Genomic DNA, 19,864 nt, shown 5'->3' on the forward strand with positions numbered 1-19,864 from the left:
GAACCATCAGCAGGGCTGGGGAGCTTAGCTTAGCTTTTAGTTGACTTCCAGCAAAAATATAAGAAAATAACACCCACTTGTGATAGAAAATCAATAGTTTGATATCATGAGGGTGGCAGAGCACTGGCACAGGCTGCCCAGAGAGGTGGTGGAGTCTCCGTCTCTGGAGACATTCAAAACCTGCCTGGACGCGTTCCTGGGAAGCCTGCTCTAGGTGACCCTGCTCTGGCAGGGGGGTTGGACTAGATGATCTCCAGAGGTCCCTTCCAACCCTATGATTCTATGATTCTATGATTGTGACTTTGCACTATACATGTGTAACAACCTTGCACAGGCTTATCTTCTGTAATGCAAAGAAAGATGAAACAGAGTCTCCATTGGCATCCTTGCACTTCAAGTACCTATGCTCATTATAGTGTGCTCTTCCTAACAGAACACACGCCTCTATCTTGTAGGAACTCCTTTCAATCCTGCCGAGGCAGGCTGCAACTTTGAGGAAGATCTGTGTAATTTTTACCAGGATCACAAAGACGGCCCAGGATGGAGCAGAGTGAAAGTGAAGCGTAACGTGTATAGAGCAGGAGATCACACTACTGGGTTTGGTGAGTCAAAACTCCCTTTCACTAGAAGAGTCAAACTGGATATAAAGGTTAATATCCTTGTTGACTCCGCTAAATAATGTCATTGGCACACTGGGTAGATTGCCTCACTGCGACTCCCTGCCATTAAAAACCAGAATACACCTCTCTTTCCTAGCTGGGACTCTGGCTGTGCCTCCCCACATGTAAAGAGGGAAGGTCACCTATTGAATAGTCACGCAGGGCCGTAAATCAGAGTATCTTCATTATACTCATCCATAGTCACTGAAGGGAGGATTCTGCAAAAATATACAAGCAAATATTATAGTAGCTTAATGCATTGCTTTTAATATAGAGGAATGATGGGCTCTTAGCTCTTCCAGGCTTAGGATATTTGGCATTTTTAAGGGAAAACTGTGAAGTGTGGCGTAGCGAAGCCACGTAGTGGAAGGCCTGCTAAAAAGTTCTGAAACTCACACATCTCTTTGTGTAGAGTACTCATGGTTCATAATCATATGTGCGAAAGTCTCACCTCATTATACTTGCTGCAGGGAATAACAGGCCTTGTGCCTATTCTTTGGTCTTGGAGCAGTACCCTTGAAACAGACAGGTTTCCAGTAAGGCCGGCAGGCCAGAAAATTTTTCAGTGTAAAACTGAAAAGTGCTTATTTCTGGTAACTCAGACATGTGCCAGTTTAGCATGAGGTAGCTGGGATGCTTTTAGAAAAATTCTTATTTCCTTTCAAACAGAGTGTGATAATCTGTTTCCTGCCTGTAGAAACTGTTTTTATAACCAAAGTCTGATGCAATAATGGAAGCTGCTTTAATAGCAAATCAGCTGTGCCAATCGCATATTAGAAATACTCAATAATTGTGCTGTCTTGCAGGTTATTACTTGTTGGCGAACACAAAGTTTACATCACAGCCTGAGTACATTGGACGTCTGTATGGCCCGACCCTGCCAGGAAACTTGCAGTTTTGCCTGCGCTTTTATTATGCCTTATATGGGTTTTTCAAAATGAGTGGTACTCTTGCTGTTTATATCTTTGAGGAGAATCATGTCGTTCAAGAGAAAATCTGGTCCGTATTGGACTCTCCAAAGGGAGTTTGGACTCAGGCTGAAATCTCCTTCAAAAAGCCTATGCCTTGCAAGGTAAGAGCCAGCTCTTCAAATCTGCCAAATTCTGGATGGAGATTTTCCTTGCCTGCTCCTCCCAGGGTTCTTCGTTATCCGGGGATTAATCCTAAGTGAGCTACACCTACAAAGCAAAATTGAGTTCCCCAGGCAGTACCGTGGGGAATAGAGTATTTCTTTGCGGCCTGCCTCCCGTGGGAGCCCCGGTAAAAGAACTTCGTACCAGGAATGGGGCAGTGTTGCCCTGGTGTCCTCAGCTGTAGTTGCAGTATTTGTGGAGATTTCACCTGAGAGGCTCTAACGAGAGCCAGTTGTGTCTTGGTTTCTCAGCAGGCTCCACGTTCGCTCATTTTTGTTTGATTGTTTGTTTGTTTCCACTGGGATTCTCATCACCGTCCTTAATTACAGATTTTAATTAATCTAAAAAGTCAGTACTGGTAAGTTCAGGTCAAAATGGGGAGCTGATCCTACTTTCGTAAACTCAACCAATGGGTTAAAATATGAAACCAGAAGTCAGTGTAATTTAGCGCAATGGACTCGTAGTATTTGCAATGTCTGGTTGGAGAGGTCACTTTGTCATCTCAGCGAGTTCATAAGAGTAACATAATATTTCACATCACCTCCTGAGTAAGTCCTCAAGCTGCTGTTATTTCTCACCTCCACTCTTTTTACAAAGACTGACTTCTACACAAATTCGTGTAGGCGCTGCTTCTGCAGTTACTCTGATTTCTGTAGTGGGTTTCCACTATTTGTGAGTCATATAAGGAGGACCAGATGGATTGCTACATTATGACACTTGAGATAAACCCGGCTTTTTTTCAGAGTGTGGTAGTACTGTCAACATGTGAATAAAAGCTTGTCTTGTAACTCAGGTATTTCTGAATTATAGACAAATATATTAAGCATTTTCCCCACTACAAAGTAATTTTTGAAACTGCAGTAGCTATTGAGTTTAACTTTTCTTGGGGGGAAGAAAAAAAAAAAGTGTTTTTCTTCGAAGTGAATACACTGTAAAAGAAAAAGTTCACCAAAAAAAATATTGCCTAGCTGTGTTAAAAGGGGAATTTACGGTGAAAATTTTGGTCCTAATTGTTGGCTAGTGTTTCCTCTCAGATATCTGGTACCTTAAAAAATTGGTGGAATTAGTATGAACATTTTAAATGCATAAAATACAAGAATTCAACTGATACAGAAAAAAGTATTTTTCTCTTCTTTCTAAATCACAAAAAGTTATTCGTTAAGAAGGCAAGCTTCTAACATGCTTTTGCTGTCTCCTGTTTATGTGTTTCCTTATTACTGCTAAAAAGGTTCAGTAGCTTGTGTAGCGTAATACACTGTGTGAGTAGTGATGACAGCTGAGCGTGACTGTTAAAAGTGGTTTATAGCTTTGGAGGTGGCAGTTTTTTTAGCATCTGACATTTACATGGAAAATCTTTTCCAGTACGAATTTAAGAAGAACTATTTTTATGTTTTCCTAGAAATTAATATATCTAAAACACTTGTGAAGAAGCTTGCCTGGGATGGAAAGCTTTTTGTGAATTGTAGCTTTCATGTCTGTAGTTACCCGTCTGTCTGTAGGCAGTAACAGATGGGGACAGCAGCACAAAGGAGTCTGAAGAAGTCAAGGGAACATCCTTGCTGCTTACGAGCCCAAGGGCTTGCAGGAGGGAAGAAACCCCATGCTCTGCCGCAGGAGGGTTTGTTGTCCTCTGGCAATCCTCAAACACCTGCAGTGAGGGAAAGCTGCCTTTCCCACAGAAAGAAGTTGCAAAATGTTTCTGTTGAGAAGGCATTCCTCAAATATCACATAAAGGTGAGATTTATTGGGTTTCAAAGAACTCCGCATGTGTTTGGAATATCATAACTCACACATCCTTTAGCCAAATAACAATATATTTGGGCAGGGGTGCGAAGTTCTACCTTGCCTTGGTTTAAACCTATTCTCTCACACTTTTTTCCTAGATTGGAAGATTAGATTAGGTTTAGAATAGGGATTAAGTTGCAGTTTTACATAATGTGCTGAACTTTGTATAAAATTTTTATGGTTTTCCTGATGACTGTGTATGTATATACACCATCAGTTTATAAAGTTTTCCTTAGACAAATAGCACGTGGAAGACAATGGGTGAAGTTCTGAAGCACATCAATATGGAAAAGAATATCAACATATGTTTACAGACGAGAAGGCAGCATACAAAAGACAAATGATGCCAAAGTTTTAGGCATGTGTCTGTTTGCCATAAAGCAACAGTGAAAAACTGTTGTAGTTACAGGTTGGCTGCTTGTGATATTCACAAACAAGCTTGAACAAAGTTGCACAGTGAACCTGATTCTGGCTTTTCCTTGCAATCTCATGCCCAACTCTTCAACCTTAATACTGTATAAAGTCCTTGCATTTTTTATTTAGTTTGTTTCTTCTTTTCCAAGCCAACAGAAGGAAATGAAGGAGCACTGTGTGGCGTTGTATCAACACTTAGATTAGTTATCTGTAAAAATGTGTGTGCCTGGGACCTAGTGAAATAGCTGACGAGGAACACTCGTTTCAGTGGCCATTTTCAATGTGGGCTAGCAGTGGCGGTGCATCAGAGCACGTTTTCCCTGACAGCAAGGAGTGGTGGGAGCCAGCAAGTCAGGGCTCTGGAGGGAGAGACACTATAGAGAAACCTAGGAGAAATGAACTCACTGAAGCTTGACCTCTCTTGTCCTGTTTCCTCCAACCTGTTCTTGCATCTCTTGCCTCCTCACTGATGCATCTTTGTAGCATCTATCCTGCCCTGTAGGCAGCAAACCCCGATTCCCCATCTTACTCCTGGCTCCTCAGTTCTGGACACTCCAATTCTTTTCCCTTTCATCCTGTCTATGTCCCAGTCTGTTTGCCCTGTTTGTTCCAGTTCTTACAAATTTTAGCTTTTCAAAAACTAATGACTTGACAGAAAGCACAGTTCTGGCACAAAGACCAAACCCTGACACATTTCTTGCTCCTTCTCCAAAATCTAGGAGTGCCCAAGCTTTTCAAAGAATTTTTTAAATAGGGGCAAAATAAAACCTTTTTTCCTAGCCTTGTTCTTGGAAATGATGGAACTGTTTTGGCTTAAATCTTCCAAAACAAGCCTGAAGCAAGGACCCAGCATGGAAAGTCTGAGCTGAAATCATTGCGTTTTGGCAATGTTATAAGCAAGTGAAAAACAGTCTTTAAATGGAGTGAGGTGGTCTCAAAATAAGATAGGGCTCCCACCTTTCCTCTAATAGAGATGTGGTGGCCGCTGTGCCTATCGTGTTGTTTTCTGAGATGCATCGTGTGTAGAGTTGGATGATAAGAAGTTGTAGGCGTGCACAGTAGTTTGGCTGATTGAGTTCTTGGCTACTGGGTGTGACTTGTAGATTGGGTGAGTGCCTGTGGAAGCAGTAGATAGTCTCCTGGAATTTCCTTAATGGCCAGTAAAGTTAGCGAGGCAGTCATTTACACTGCTTTGGCCAGGGAGTCCTGAAGGTCATAACGATTTTGCAGCCAGAAAACAATTGTTTTAAAATACGTGATTACCTATGCCCTTCATCTTTCTGCTACTATGAGTACTACTCACAGGGCTTTGAAAACGATATAAAATCCATCTGATATGTTTTAATTTTGGCAACATATCTGTTTGCATCAGGAAAATAAAAAGCCTCAGATGTTCATCTCTTGGTTTGTGTGATGGTTTTTGCAAGTTCTTTTTGAGTTAGCTAACTGCATTCTGGCACAGATTGTTGGCTTGAGTTCTGTGAGGAGGAAATGTGAAGCTGGCCAACAGGCTTTAATATGACACTTTGAAAAGGTTAGGTGGGTATGATCCAGCTAAGCAAGTCATAAATGTTTATACATATATATGTGTGTGTGTGTGCATGCAGTACATACTGCATGCAAATAGATACGCTATATAATGCTAGCAAGAAGGCAGGAAATGTAAAATCCTCATTTCTCAATTTGTACTTGAGGCATTGTCACTTTTAGTTAGTGTTAAGTACCTATGATTCTACACACATAAGGTGTTGTTCTTATACTGTGTAGTGCCCAGGGAATAAAAGTGAAAAGGAAGAAATAATAAAATAAAAATTGCTAACATTTATTAAAATAAATGAAACCCTTCATGCTTTGTTGTATAAGCCTCTTAAAAGGCAGCATAAAAATCCGAGTCTGAAATATGTTGATTCTTGTGATCTGATTGAATGTAGTGAAAGTCATCTTCCAGGACAATACTTGGCAGGAAAATGTCAGAGCTAACTGAAAGAAAAACTCACATATGTCATATATAACCTGGAAATGCTCACATGCACCGTGAAACAAGAATCTGCATTTTAATATTGTGCATGTTTGTGTGTAAAAACCACCATGGAAAGATATTTCTTTTATACAACTTCACAACAAAGTCCAAATGCCTAGATGAAAATGAAGGTTTGAGAGCAACTGGGTCTTCTTACATCAGTTCTGTTCATTTCTGCTAGATTTGGTTCACCATTCTGAAGCTCAGGTTTTCAAAAGTAAACATGTTTAACCATTCATGCAAGTTTTTCCAATGTTACCTAGTGCTTAAATACCTCCCACAGAGTTCAAAAACAAATCCTTGGAAAGGTAGCCAGCATCGTAACAGTCCATCCTACTTCCATCAGAGTAGCTGTGGCAGCATTTCTTGGGTTTTCATTCTTTCAGTCTACTTTTCTTCCTCTCTGATGTGTTTTCTTTTCCTCACTCTCTTTCCTTGAGTTCATCTGTTTGTTTTCACCCATCCTCCGTAACTAATTTTAGTTGCAGTTGTGAGAAAGCAAAATCAAGTGACTGAGTGTTGCACTTCAATATTTACATGTTTTAAAACAAACAGAAGGGAGGACTTTTTTGGGAATGACTAAACAGTGAAATCCTTTGCTGCAGGATGCTGTGGAGGCCAATAGTATACATGCATTTAACAAGGGATTAGACAGATCCCTGGAAAATAGACCTCACAGTGACTGTAAATGCAGTGGTACAGGTGTGACCTCCAGTTCAGCAAGTTCCTCAACTCTCTGGGGGCTGAACATAATGTAGCGGCACACACAGGTTTATGGTTGATTTGTTTCTTGTACTGTTTTCCCTGAACATTATCCCCTCTCTGCCTTCCTAGGGCTTGATATGAGGGCCTTTGGACCTTTTTTCTCACATCATCGCTGTGATGATGCTCAATATTAAATTATTCTAGCATTTCTCTTCACTGCTGAGAAATTCGTGTCTCCCACTTGTCCACTGAAGTCATAGGTAAATGACTAAAGCCATCTTGGATATATGATGAAGTCCTACATCCCTGTGACCGAGTCACTGCTATAAAGGACACAGTTCTCCAGTCAGGTATCAAGTGGAGGATGGCAGACATCCTAGTCCTTGTCTCCTCCCTGTCCCAGGAAAAACCCTCACTTGGGTCAAATAAAGGAGGTTTTTGATAGTGTTGTGACACAATCCTTGACCAGTCTTCCCACAATAAGGTATGCAACCTAAAGAGATTGGAATGAGCTGCAGTTTTATAGTATGGCCGTTCTGTCCTTCCTTCTCTCAGCTCTAAAACAAGAAATTTCGTAAAGAACAGTTACTGGAAATGCCTATTTAAAATAAGAACATGTCTGTAAATAGTAGGATTAGTGCTTGCAAAATGAATACCCCGCTGTCTGTGGTGTCTGATATACATTTATGGAAACGATATGTTGGAAACTATAAAAATTATTCAGGTTAGAAAGTGTTACCTAAGTGGCCTGCATCTTCACAGTAGCTAAGCAAGGAGATATTTTGGTATCTGGGATACTTAACTGACATTTCCTTTTTTTTTGCTCAATTTTTGTTCTGAGTACTTAATATTATGATATTATGATGCCACATCATCTGTCAAGACTCCTCTGCCTAAAGGCAAGAACCTTTCCCTCTTATAAAAAGGGACAAGGAGACTGTTTCACCAAAAGAGGATAGAGCCATAATCACAGATTTCTGGAAGTCTAGGAAGGCCCTGGGGGACAGCTGAGGATATCAGTGTCCCATGTACATTTCTGTGCAGGCAGTGTTCACTACTAGACAGTGCAGTCCAGTGAATATATGTAGCATTAACAGCCTGTGGCCCTGGGTTGTTCTGTTAGCTTTATGTTTCTCTTCCATTGTTTGTTTCTGCAACCCATTTGCCCTTGGTCAGGAAGGGTTTTCAAAAATATTTGTTCAAACGTCACGAGCTTATTACCAATGTTATCCAATTATTTATGTAGAGGCTTTCATAATCCATTATTTTTACCTCAGAAGCTCATTGTATTTACATAGCAAGAAATTGAACTTGCCTGGCGAGTGCCATTTTAAATCAATTTATTTTAAATGATAGAAGCTTGCAGACATTCTAATTTTGGCTTAATAGCTTACTTGCATTCTTGATAAATGAGTTTCTGACTGTTTAAGCCAAAGAAAAACAAGCCATTTAAAATCTTGTTTAATTAAACTAGTTAAAAGTAATTTGGGCTAACCCAATAACGTTTGTACCTAACAGCCCTGGGACGATCAGAATGGTTCTTCTATTCCCTGTGCCAGTGATGGGTCCCTGGCTTACACACTTACACGTTCCTGTACTAATGTAACTGGCTGGAAAGTCAGGTTCTCTGTTTTGTGAAAACATCTGGACTGCTTCTTTGTGTCATGTCACACTTTTGTTTCTAGTGCTTGAATTATTTTTGGATTTTGTAATACTGAGTTTTATGTCACTGTATGGAAATTACAACAGTTGCTTCTGTCAAAAACCCACCTCAGACTCCACTGTACCTGCCTTTCTCCTTTAAGAAATTGAACCTAAATATGTGTCTAAGTGACAGCCTGAGTTTTGTATCTACACTGATATACAGGATGTAGTTTAAACCTAGGAATATACACTAGGATGGAATCAGGAGAATTAATTTGCTGCAGAGGCATAGGTTGCTTTTAAGTCACCAGATTTGGCTGCTGTCAGTTTTTCTTTTGTTTGGCTGGTCTGGCTCTCTAATTGAGCAAGAGCTATATTTTTGGGCATAAACAAGTAGGAAAGGATCCCCATAGGGATCCGGGGGCATCTTCTCTCCTTATGTTCTCAGTCCAGCTCCCTCCAAACCTCCTTTTACCAGCTTCCCCACGAGTCCTTCCTTACACTTCTTGATGGAGGTACCCTGCTGCATGTCCTGCTCTTTCCTCTCCTCCGAAAGCAGGTAAACTTCATACGCATACATTTCAACTCACATCTACTTGTGGAGATGCAGAGTGCTAAGGATGAGAAGTCCCTTCTGCCTCACTCAGTGTTGGCAGCACAACCCAACAACGTGTCATGGGAGAAGTGAAACCCTGCCTGCTCTACCAGCTGTTCTCATCTGGCGTTGCTCATTACTGATATAATCCAGGATAAATGCTAAGAACTGATTATTGATACTTTGAGGCTGCAGAACAGAAACATTGATTAAGCACTGGAAAATAAACCAAAGCAGCTTCCAGAAATCGGGGCAATGATTTGTACGGAAACCAGTGTCCTGGCTGTGTCCTGTTATTGGAACAAAAAGAGACATGAGAGGGAAATATGTTTTATTTTTCAGTAACACAGGCAACAGCAGCCTGCATTTGATAATGTTTTTAATTTAGCTTCCAAGATAGCATGCAAGTCCAGGAAGATTTGTTACCTAGTTTGAAACAATTAGTATGTTGTTCCTCTGTCATGTTTTATGAGGAAAGCGTGAGCTGAGCACAAAGATCCCCCTATTCTCTTCTCCAAGGCATGAGATAACTTAATAAAAATTTATTTTGGAAGAATTAACCTAGGAAATATTTTCATTCAAAACAAGTACAAATGTAAAGCATCATGGGATTAATCCTATCAAGACTGTAGAAAGGATTCCGAGATCTGACCTAGGGTGAAAATGAGTAGCAGAGTAAATCCAAATTGATACAATTTTGGTAGGTAAAGTTCAAATAGTCAGAGATGTCCCTTTATGACAAAAAAGGACATTTAGGACAAAAGAAGAGTGAATACATTTGGCCTGTGAATAAAAATATGTTCTACCCCATTGCTTAAAACTAAATCAAGAACATAACAACAAAATAAGCTGAGGGGACACTGAACAATTTCAGTACCTTTGCTACAGCTAATACTGGAAACTCCACATTCCCACGCACAAGCTCCCCCACCCCTCTGCAATTATGAAGTCTGCTCGTGGCAGCATGTCATTCAACACCACAAAAAGCAAGTGGGGAATTAGTAACGCTAAAGCGACAGATGACAAAGCTGAAGAAGTTTACAAGTGTCTCTGAAACAGATCCGTCCTTTGATTGTACAAAGGCTACTGGTTCAATGGCCTGTGAGAGACCAACAGTTATTGTTGTGGGGCTTTTGAAATGGAGGGCTTTCTGCAGGATCCACTGGGTAATTACATACCTTGTATGGAACAAGTTATTGCAATTTAATCATAAAGAACTTGATCCTGCTCCCAATGATGTCAATAGGAAAACATCACTTACAACATGATTCCACAGTGTGGAAATGTTGTTTCACAAATGAGGACTGACCTCACCCTTTCATGTGTGGTTTTCTGAAGATTCTTGGGTTTAGGACTATAATATGTCTTTAGTTTATTACAAATGTTCACCAGAACGCATTCATTAAAAGTCTGGTGAATGACGTCCACCCAACGTCAGTATTTATTGTATTCTTTATTCCAAGAGGTGCTACTATTTTTTAGTAGATTGTGCCTGCTTCTTGAGAATGAACTTACAATTTCTGATCTGTTAAACCTTAAAGCTAAGAGAGCAGCTCTACAGGAGAAAAAAAAAAAAAAGAAAAGAAAGAAAAAAGGCCAGTTTTAGGACACTATACACTGAGCAGTTGTGCATGTTGTGCAGGGGCACTCCTCGTGTCCCCACCTATAACAGTTTACAAGACAAATAATCATTACTTTCAGGATTAGTAGCACCGAATGGAAAATGTTTTTAAAATTGCTCCATCCTGGACAGCATAACCCATACGTGCTTCAAAGGTTAAAAGTGCAGTTTTGTCCCAGGCTGTTTTATAAGCAAATGGGTAAATAAATACTACAAAGCAAAGCAATCTAGCAAAATTCAGTATAATGACCATACTTCAGGTGTTACCGAGCCTGTTAAAACAGGATATATTAAATAATGCATGAATGACTTTTAACAACCTTTTTGTATCCACATGAAACTGTCAATCAGCATTTAACCTCAAATATGTAACTGAAGTGTTTACAGTTGTTCCAGAATATTAAACTGTTAGAGGTGACACTCACCCGCCTCCAGTCCCTTGTTCAGACCTCATCACAAAGGAATTGTTTTGAAAAGCTCCTCCCAAATTATGGTCATAACCCCAATGGTCAGACAGATGGTTTGCAGTAGTTAGGCAAAGAAGTCTGCCAGCAGTATTTTCACAAAATAAACCTTACTGTGTCTTCTGTAATTCAAACAGATCTGTGTCAACTTAGGGAGAAGGGCAGCTGGGAATCTTCTAGTTTCCTTACATTTTGTTTTGTCATCTCATGAGTGGCTTGTATTTTCCATTGCAGAATTAATGTGTAGCCAAATAAAACATCGTGGACACAATTCTAAATCTTCACAAACCCAGATGAACGCTGTGAATGATGCTTAGCATTTCCAGCCTCCTGCTCTATGATATCATGTCCTTGTGTCATTTCTGAATAATCCCATTTTGTGCAGTAGTTTCATCTCATCTCTGTTGTTCTTCGTTTTTTTGCCACAGTCATTTCTTTTGGCCATCACCCTGCATTACTCTTTCAAATTTATTTTTCCATGGATAAAATCTCCTGGTTCTAAGGATAAGATAGCTGAGGACATTTGAACTGTTCATGTTGCTTTTTGTGGGGGAAAAAACCGCAACAGCCTCAGTGAGTCATGTTTTCTCATACACTCCTAATAAGATGGAAACAACATACAGAGATACATCATTTGCCTAGAGAAGTGAGAAAACACTCCATTGAATGAAAACTTACATCTAAACCCCACTGGATTTGAAATTTCAGTCATTTGCAGTATTAGTATGTGCCAAAACAAAGTGGGTTCATCATTACTGTTCTGTCAGTGTCAAAATTATTAGTGCATTTGGAAAAAAACTAAAATTTCAGACTGTTAACAGCGACAGCTTTTGTTAGATACCTGAAACTTCCTTCACGTATTGCAGGTTGTCTTCGTCAGCTGGTGTAAAAGCTTCTGGGACTGTGGACTTGTGGCACTGGATGATGTATCGTTGAGCCTGGGAAGCTGCCAGGCTGCTGGTAAGACCATGTATACTTGTTGTCCAACAGCTCCTACCCTTTTTTAGTCAGAGTTCGTTGCATAACTTAATTTCCCAAGCCCATCCTACAGCTGCTTTCATCCCACTGTGGTTTCTTTTCTTTTTCCAACAAGTATTGCATAAATCCTATTTTTGCAGTAGCATACATACAGCGAGGACCAATTTTTTGTTCACAGGGGTACCAGCTGACTGCTCATTAACTTCACTGACTCTGGTTCAGTTGTATATTGGTGCACGTTCCTTTTGGGGCATTACAATTAAAAAAAACCCTCACCAATAGTCGAACTGAGGGGAAAGCAGTTTTAAAATGGCTTTTAGGAAACCAGGAATGGACCCAAAAGCACTATTTTCAAAACACAGCATTATTCTTTTTAGTCTGGAAGTACAGTTGTGCAGGGCCAAGACACAGTCCCTTATCTGAACTGCAGTTCTCTAATGAAGACGGATGAGTCCAGCTCTCCCTCCTGTAGTGGGAGGAACTGAATGTTTTTCAGCAAGGCTTCACCCTCTGACAGGAACATGCTAACCTCTCTGAACTCACCCAAACTCCCTCTTCTGGGGCTTTTTGAGGTTTGACAATGCAACGATTGTATCCTAATTTGGAAACCATTCTCATGAGATAGGCACAATCTATAATCGCATTCTTCTTCGGAATAAAGCCATGCCTTTGAAATGGTGATGAGGCTGATCTACTATGCCATTTATGTTCCCATGTAATAAGAACTTTTTAATGACCTCTTTTGATTGGATTTCATGCATTTAGGCATCTGATCATTACAGAACAGAGAGAAGTCACATGTATAAAACAAGATGCCATTTTTCTAAAGCATTTCCGACTGTTGTCTGTTTTGCTTTACTTAGTTCCTAAACAATTTGAAAAGGAACCAAAGGTGCAGAACTGATATTTGAGTATATAGTCATATGGGGACTTGTCACTGATGGCACCAAAAAAAATGCCCCAAACGTGCCCCAGAGTGTGCAAGGCATCGAGGCTTCCTCCTTTCCAAAAGATGAAAGCAACTCAGTGTCTACTCCTGAACTACAAATTCAGGTTACAACAGAAAAGCTGATAGAAGCTTCCTGGCGAGCACCTGAATTGTCAACTTCCTCTCTTCTGCATCATCTAATAGAATTGAAATAATGAAAATACTCTAGTAATTGCAGCTCTGGGGTCTGTTGTATGTGGTATTAGAATCTGGTGCCAAGGAACATAAGAGAGCTAAATGTGGCGTTTGATTTCAGATCACAGAAACTCCAATCGCTGACAAGACTCATTTAATATGCATGTAATACATGCTGGAGCTCATTAAACTGCTTGGGGTGCCACAGTAGTGAAGAAAATTACACTGGTAGAGCCCATTGCAGAGAAGAGCTCTGATGAGATAATAACCTGTATGAGATGTTTTAAAGAATATTAGTACGTTAGTCAGCCAGACTAGGGCACAGATTTCCCCAAAGTTGTGAAGAAAATGAAATTAAATTTCTTACATCATTTTGAAGCTACTGTGACTACTGTAATTATTGCTAGGTAGATATAAGTGATTTAAGCAGGTGAGCGAATGCAATACATTTCTTGTGTAATCTCTCAATATATCCGTCTAATATACTTGCAGTTTTAAACAATGTCCTCTCCTTATAGATCTATTGCTGCCCAACCCCGGAGAGTGTACTTTTGAAAAGGATGAGTGCATGTTTACCCAGAAGAAGAGAGGTCGTGGGAGTTGGCACAGGAGGAGGGGTCCAACTCCCACTTCTTACACCGGGCCAAAAGGAGACCACACTACTGGGGTAGGTGAGTTGAGCTCCACACTGAACTTTCAGAACAGAGATTGATAGTTAATCAAAAATACTTTGAAATTATAACCTAGAACACGGAGGAAGTTTTTACTGCTCTGTTCAGAACAGTTATTAAGCAAATGAAGTAAACATGTTTCTTAGGGACCCATGGATGGTTTTGAGAATGCGATGCTTAATCTGAATTATCTGCAGTCCAAGTGGGTAGTTTGGTCTTCATGTCCCAAAGTAGCCCTTTCCTTTGGGAGAGAAAAGGACAGGGTGACTCTCCAGACCCTGCAGAAAAGCCTTCTTCCAAACCTCTAGTTTACCTGAATATTCCCTGAAATAAAAGGCAAACAAGCGGTTGGGGGCTCTTTTGCATCACGACCTTTCTGTTCAAACTCAGAAGAAAATACAGGTAGTAAAAGAGGTCCCACAGGCCTTTTCTATTGAAAAATCTGCTCCATAACCTCACTTGTGTAATTTGAAGTATTTAGGCAAGCGGGGCCCCCATTAGCGTGAGCGAGCGCACAGAAAACTGCATCAGAATTGCCCCCACACTGGGGGCAGCACCTGGTGACTTTTGGAAATGACGAACTGCTCATGTTCCTGCAGAAGAGGACCTCAGTAGCAACTCTACTGGCTTCAGTGTGATGGATGAAACTGCCCTAAGGCTTGTGAATGTTAAATGCTCACATAGATTTGAAAAGGTTTTTGGGGTCTTTGGATTTGCCTTCCTTCACAGCAGTTAGCGTTCTTTCAACAAGTTATAAAGTGAGTTGCAGACAAGTTGGCCTATTCACAGTAGCCATCTATCCAGTCTGTCAAAAAATTTAGCTGGATGACAAAAGCAGTTGGCCTGCTCAAAAGGCTCACCAAAAGCTATTATTATTCTGTCAACTGTGATTGAGTGTAAAGCATGCGAAGCAGTATCAAGGATAGTTATTTCAGCTGTGCATATGAAGTCTTGCTCTATGCAAGCTTAATTCAAATTACTCTGGAAAACGGTTTTGTTTCTAGTTAACAAAATAACAAATGCTTCTAGTTAATGAAATGTCAAATGTTTTGTCTTGTTTCTGATCTCTTTATCTAAAAAGATGGCTTTGTGCATGTTCAGCAAAATCTCCCTTTCCTATCTCCTGGTAGAATTTCTGTAATAGCTGCGTCCTGAGCAAGGTATGGAAATTGACTAGAGAGATGTAAATTCATGGTGTGGGGGACTGGATGGCCAAAATCCTACATAGCGAATTCAGAACGCAGATGGGAATGTTTCTCCTTGGCTTGAAATTTCATATCACCAAGAAATCATGTTCTTCCATTGTTAATTCTAAACAGTACTGATTCTGGGTAGAAATATGAAGAGCCTTCAGAGATAAGTAAGTTTTAAAGCTTAAAACTTCTCTTATGTGTTATGAAATAAAAACGGGAAACTTACAGATCTGACCATATTCTGACCAGGTCTATTGGCTAAGTTATCTCAGTGGAAAATGCAGGCTATCTACAAATCAAGAATGTTTTCCCAATAATGGTACCTTTGTACCATGGAATGATTTTCAAAAGGGAATTTTGAAATTCTTGTCCCTTTTCTTCAAAAATAAGATGACATTAGAGTGAATTAGATGACATACTGTCTGTAAGTCTTTGTTACCTGTGCTGTCCAGTTCTTCTGCATGAGCTAAACATGTGATCCCCAGCTTTAAAATAAGTGAGAATTTTTCCAAATGGTTTTTAAAGTTCAAAAAAGAATTTTTATTTTTAAACGTAGGTGAAACTCTTGGAGAGGCATCTGTAGGCCATCTCTGTATTGTCTGGCAGACCCTTCTTTTTTTACAAAATATAATTATAGAATCATAGAATCGTTTGGGTTGGAAGGGACCTGAAAGATCATCTAGTTCCAACCCCCCTGCCACGGGCAGGGACACCTCCCACTCGACCAGGCTGCTCAAAGCCCCATCCAGCCTGGCCTTGAACACTTCCAGGGATGGGGCATTGACAACTTCTCTGGGCAACCTGTTCCAGTGCCTCACCACCCTCACCATAAAGATTTTCTTCCTAATATCCGATATAAATTTCCCTTCTTTCACTCTAAAACTGTTAGCCCTCGTCCTATTGCTATACTCCCTCATAAAGAGTCCCTCCCCAGCTTTCCTGTAGGCCCCCTTTAGGTACTGGAAGGCCACTATAAGGTCTCCTCGGAGCCTTCTTTTTTCCAGGCTGAACAACCCCAACTCTCTCAGCCTTTCTGCATAGCAGAGGTGCTCCAGACCTCTGATCATCTTCGTGGCTTTCCTCTGGACCTGTTCCAACAGGTCCATGTCCTCCCTCTGCTGAGGACCCCAGAGCTGGACGCAGTACTCCAGGTGGGGTCTCACTGGAGCAGAGCAGAGGGGCAGAATCACCTCTCTCGACCTGCTGGCCACACTTCTTTTGATGCGGCCCAGGACGCAGTTGGCTTTCTGGGCTGCGAGCACATGTTGCTGCTCATGTTGAGCTTCTCATCAATCAACACCCCCACATCCTTCTCCTCAGGGCTGCTCTCAATCCGTTCTCCGCCCAGCCTGTATCTGTGCTTGCAATTACCATGACCCAGGTGCAGGACCTTGCGCTTGGCCTGGTTGAACTTCATGAGGTTTGCACAGACCCACGTCTCAAGCTTGTCCATGTCCCTCTGGATGGCATCCCTTCCCTCCAGTGTGTCAACCGTGCCACACAGCTTGGTGTCTTGGTGTCATCAGCAAACATGCTGAGGGTGCACTCAATCCCACTGTCCATCTCGCCAAGAATCCAATAATCCAAAAGGACATCACATTAAAGTTACTTGCTATTTTGGTAGGTAACCAAACTCCGTAAAAGGATTCAACATTCATCTTTGTTTGATGCTTTTTCCCCCCTGATTGTTCCCTAGATAATATATTTTATTCTTCCTCTTTCAAATACTCTATATCCCTGCTCTTGTGTTTCCAAGGCCAATAACCAGCAGGAGCAGCATTTAAGAGTTTCTTGCTCAAGAAAGGGAATGGACTGTTAGCACAATTTTCTTCACTTCTAAGGCAGAAACTGACTTTGGACCTATTTTCAGTTTATGTAGAACACTAAATATTCTGAGATCTGAGGCTGATAGCTTGACTTTAGAAGTGCTGAAGCAAGATAATCTTTTAAGCCTGGCCTTTGACAACAATGTTCATTCTTTATTTCACACATCTCTTTCTTTGCACAGAGATGTGCTGAGAAATGCGTGGATTTGAATTCACAAAACCAAGAGCTGATCTAGTGTTTCCAACAAGTTTATAATATGATTCAAGCTTTAGAACTAAAGGCAAGTTATTTTATTATATTGTAGTATGAGCTGTAGGTTTTGATTTTTTACTCAAGGAGCTTTAAAGCACAGTGAACATCAAAATCCTCACAATGGCTTGCACTAGGTTTAGGTATAAACAGCCTCGGGAATTCTCCAACACACTGTACAGAATTATCTTTTCTTTACAGACCTACAGCTTAGGTAATCTTCATTTTCACCCTCTCTACTGCTGCTCGCCATCAAACTACAACCCCGGTTAGAAGGGATGTCTTCAGCATGGGTTTGTGTAGATAATAGGACTCTTGAGTACCAGGAAAGACACCCCCAGCTGCTCTTGCCGCTCTCAGCTTTTGTCCTGCCTCACTGATCCTTAGGAATCCTCTCTCCCCCTGAGGGCAGTCTCACCACCAGGACTTGTGGTGGCAGAAGGGCAGCTTGTTTTCTCCAACACCACAAAACGGGAGCAGTGGGGCAGCATGAAGAGCTGCTGCAAAACCTGAGTTCACTGCCTGCTAGTGAAGCGTACATCTCGAGACACAGAACAGCTGCCATATGTGGCCGATGGGACGTGGGGATGCTCCTCAGTCTTCTGATACACCTCAGTTTGCTCCAGTTGGAAATAACTGAATGATGCGGGGGGGGGAAGAGGGGGGATTAATTTGCCTGCCACCGATTAATGACTAATTTTTCCACAGAATCAGAGTTCATGACAATCTTTCATTCATTCATGGATGCTAGAGAGTCTAGTTTTCCTCACTTGTGTCTTCACACCTTGATCACAGAAAGATAAATATTATTGATGTCCTATGTGATTTAAAAGAGGTATTTCAATTAATTTTCTTTGTTAATAGCATCAGCTCCAACCACTGCCTGAATGGTACCCTCAAACGTACATGCAGTGAATTCCAATTAATCTGCCACTGTCAGAGTGCATTCCTGGTTTAAGAACGGCTATGATTTTTTTTCTTACTTTGTATTCCTTTCAGTTGCTATGTATTTCATCAGATATAAACAGTTTTTTAAGTGTTCTTATATTAGCATTCACAACTGTTACCATTATTACACTACACAATTACTAAAATATCACAAATACTACAACTCACAAATACAACAGTCCATGGCATAAAAATCTTCATCAAAATAGTTTCAGTCATAGTTTTATATGTAAGGAGTATGTTAAGTGTAATTAACATGCTGAGAAAACATATTCTACTCTGCTAATATTTGCTTGTGTATCTTTTTAAGGATACTACATGTATATAGAGGCATCCAACATGGTCTACGGACAGAGAGCATACCTAGTTTCAAGATCACTAAGAGGAACGTCTGGAAAACAGTGCTTGACATTTTTCTATCACATGTACGGAGGTGGGACTGGATTATTAAGTGTTTATCTGAAAAAGGAAGGTGATGAAGAAGAGATTCCCTTGTGGAGGAGGACAGGGGAACAAAGCATCTCATGGCTAAGGGGACTGATAGAATATGAAAGTGATAGAAACTACCAGGTAAGAAAAAAAAAACAAAAAGCAGACAAAGTGGAATGCTGAACTGAATTATGTGCTAGAATCCAAGGTTTAGGTTGTATAAAAAAAATGAAAATCTTAAAAGGTAGATAGCGTTGAATGGGCACCTTGACAAGCTGAAGTAATGTGTAATTTCTTACAAATTAAGGTAGGGAGGGAATTACTAAAGACATCAATAGGTCGCAAGTATGAAAATAGTTCATTAAGTCAAAAGTATTTTTTTAAAGTCTTTAAATGTGGTTTTCCCATCATGTCTTGTCAGAAGTGGTAGTTTTTATTTAGATCCCTTGTGCAATTTCTTTTCCTTTCAGCTGTCTAAAGCTGTGTCTCGATTTGACATGACCACTAAGCTGTGATAAAACGGCTTCTTCTTGCAGGGTGGTCTTTCTGAGGTGGCACCGAAAGCAAGGGATGATGCAAAGCCAGAACTCTGCCTTTGGTTTCAACAGTACTGTCATTTCAGTATTGGCAGAGACAAAGCCTGCTTCAGTTTCTCTGTCAAAGAGGAAGCTGAAATTGCTATTGACTGAAGCATCACTGGGCACGAAACTGCACTGGTCGCTAACCAAAGATGTTTTGTGGGGTTTTTTTAATGGCTTTGCCTCAAGAGCCTGGAAATTAATTAGGAAAAAAGAAACCTTTCACTGAAAAACAAGTTTAGCTTTATCAGTAAGACCACAATATAATATTGTAATGCCTTTTTTTCCCCTCAAGCCTTGCTTGCAAATGGGCAACACACAGCAACACATTTGGGCTGAAAAGCAAGACAGAAATGCCACACCACTAGAGAAAATTTATCAGTGGTCTATAGCACGCATCAATTTCTTATGAAGTTGTAACAACAAATTTGCCTCCTTCGGCATAGCACACACTGAAATTCTCAGACCAGGGCAATCAGTCCACTGGTGGAGTGTAGAAGATTCTTTCCAAGAAGCAGGCTTTTAGGACACGCTAGATCCCTGAATAGACTGCATGGGTGTTACTTGTTTTAGTTCCTCCCCCTATGGGATTCATGAAAAGCTGTGTCTTACCTTTACAGATTATTTTTGAGGCAATCCGTGGTGTGTCAATGAGAAGTGACACTGCTATTGATGATATTCTGTTCCAGGCAGGACCCTGTTTGGGTAAGTGTTGAAACATACTTTTATAGGACTACTCTTAGGAGACACTTAGCAATTCACAGTGCTTTTTGTAATTAGACATGTGATACTTCTTCCCTTGAATCCCCAGTGAACGGATCTGAATTT

The 19,864-nt window shown here is 40.6% G+C and overlaps 1 protein-coding gene across 1 annotated transcript in view; it reads left to right on the plus strand.

Annotated features, from left to right (window-relative positions):
- The window catches only part of MAMDC2 (MAM domain containing 2), a 64,569-nt gene that overhangs the window by 43,507 nt on the left and 1,198 nt on the right, over positions 1-19,864 (plus strand). The window contains exons 8-13 of the mRNA XM_074569362.1: positions 456-602; positions 1,466-1,731; positions 11,907-12,000; positions 13,660-13,812; positions 18,340-18,599; positions 19,657-19,741. Coding sequence (XP_074425463.1) covers positions 456-602; positions 1,466-1,731; positions 11,907-12,000; positions 13,660-13,812; positions 18,340-18,599; positions 19,657-19,741 — 1,005 coding nt within the window. The remainder of the gene's footprint in view (positions 1-455; positions 603-1,465; positions 1,732-11,906; positions 12,001-13,659; positions 13,813-18,339; positions 18,600-19,656; positions 19,742-19,864) is intronic.

Source organism: Larus michahellis, chromosome Z (genome assembly GCF_964199755.1).
Source record: "Larus michahellis chromosome Z, bLarMic1.1, whole genome shotgun sequence".
Taxonomy (NCBI): Eukaryota; Metazoa; Chordata; class Aves; order Charadriiformes; family Laridae; genus Larus; species Larus michahellis.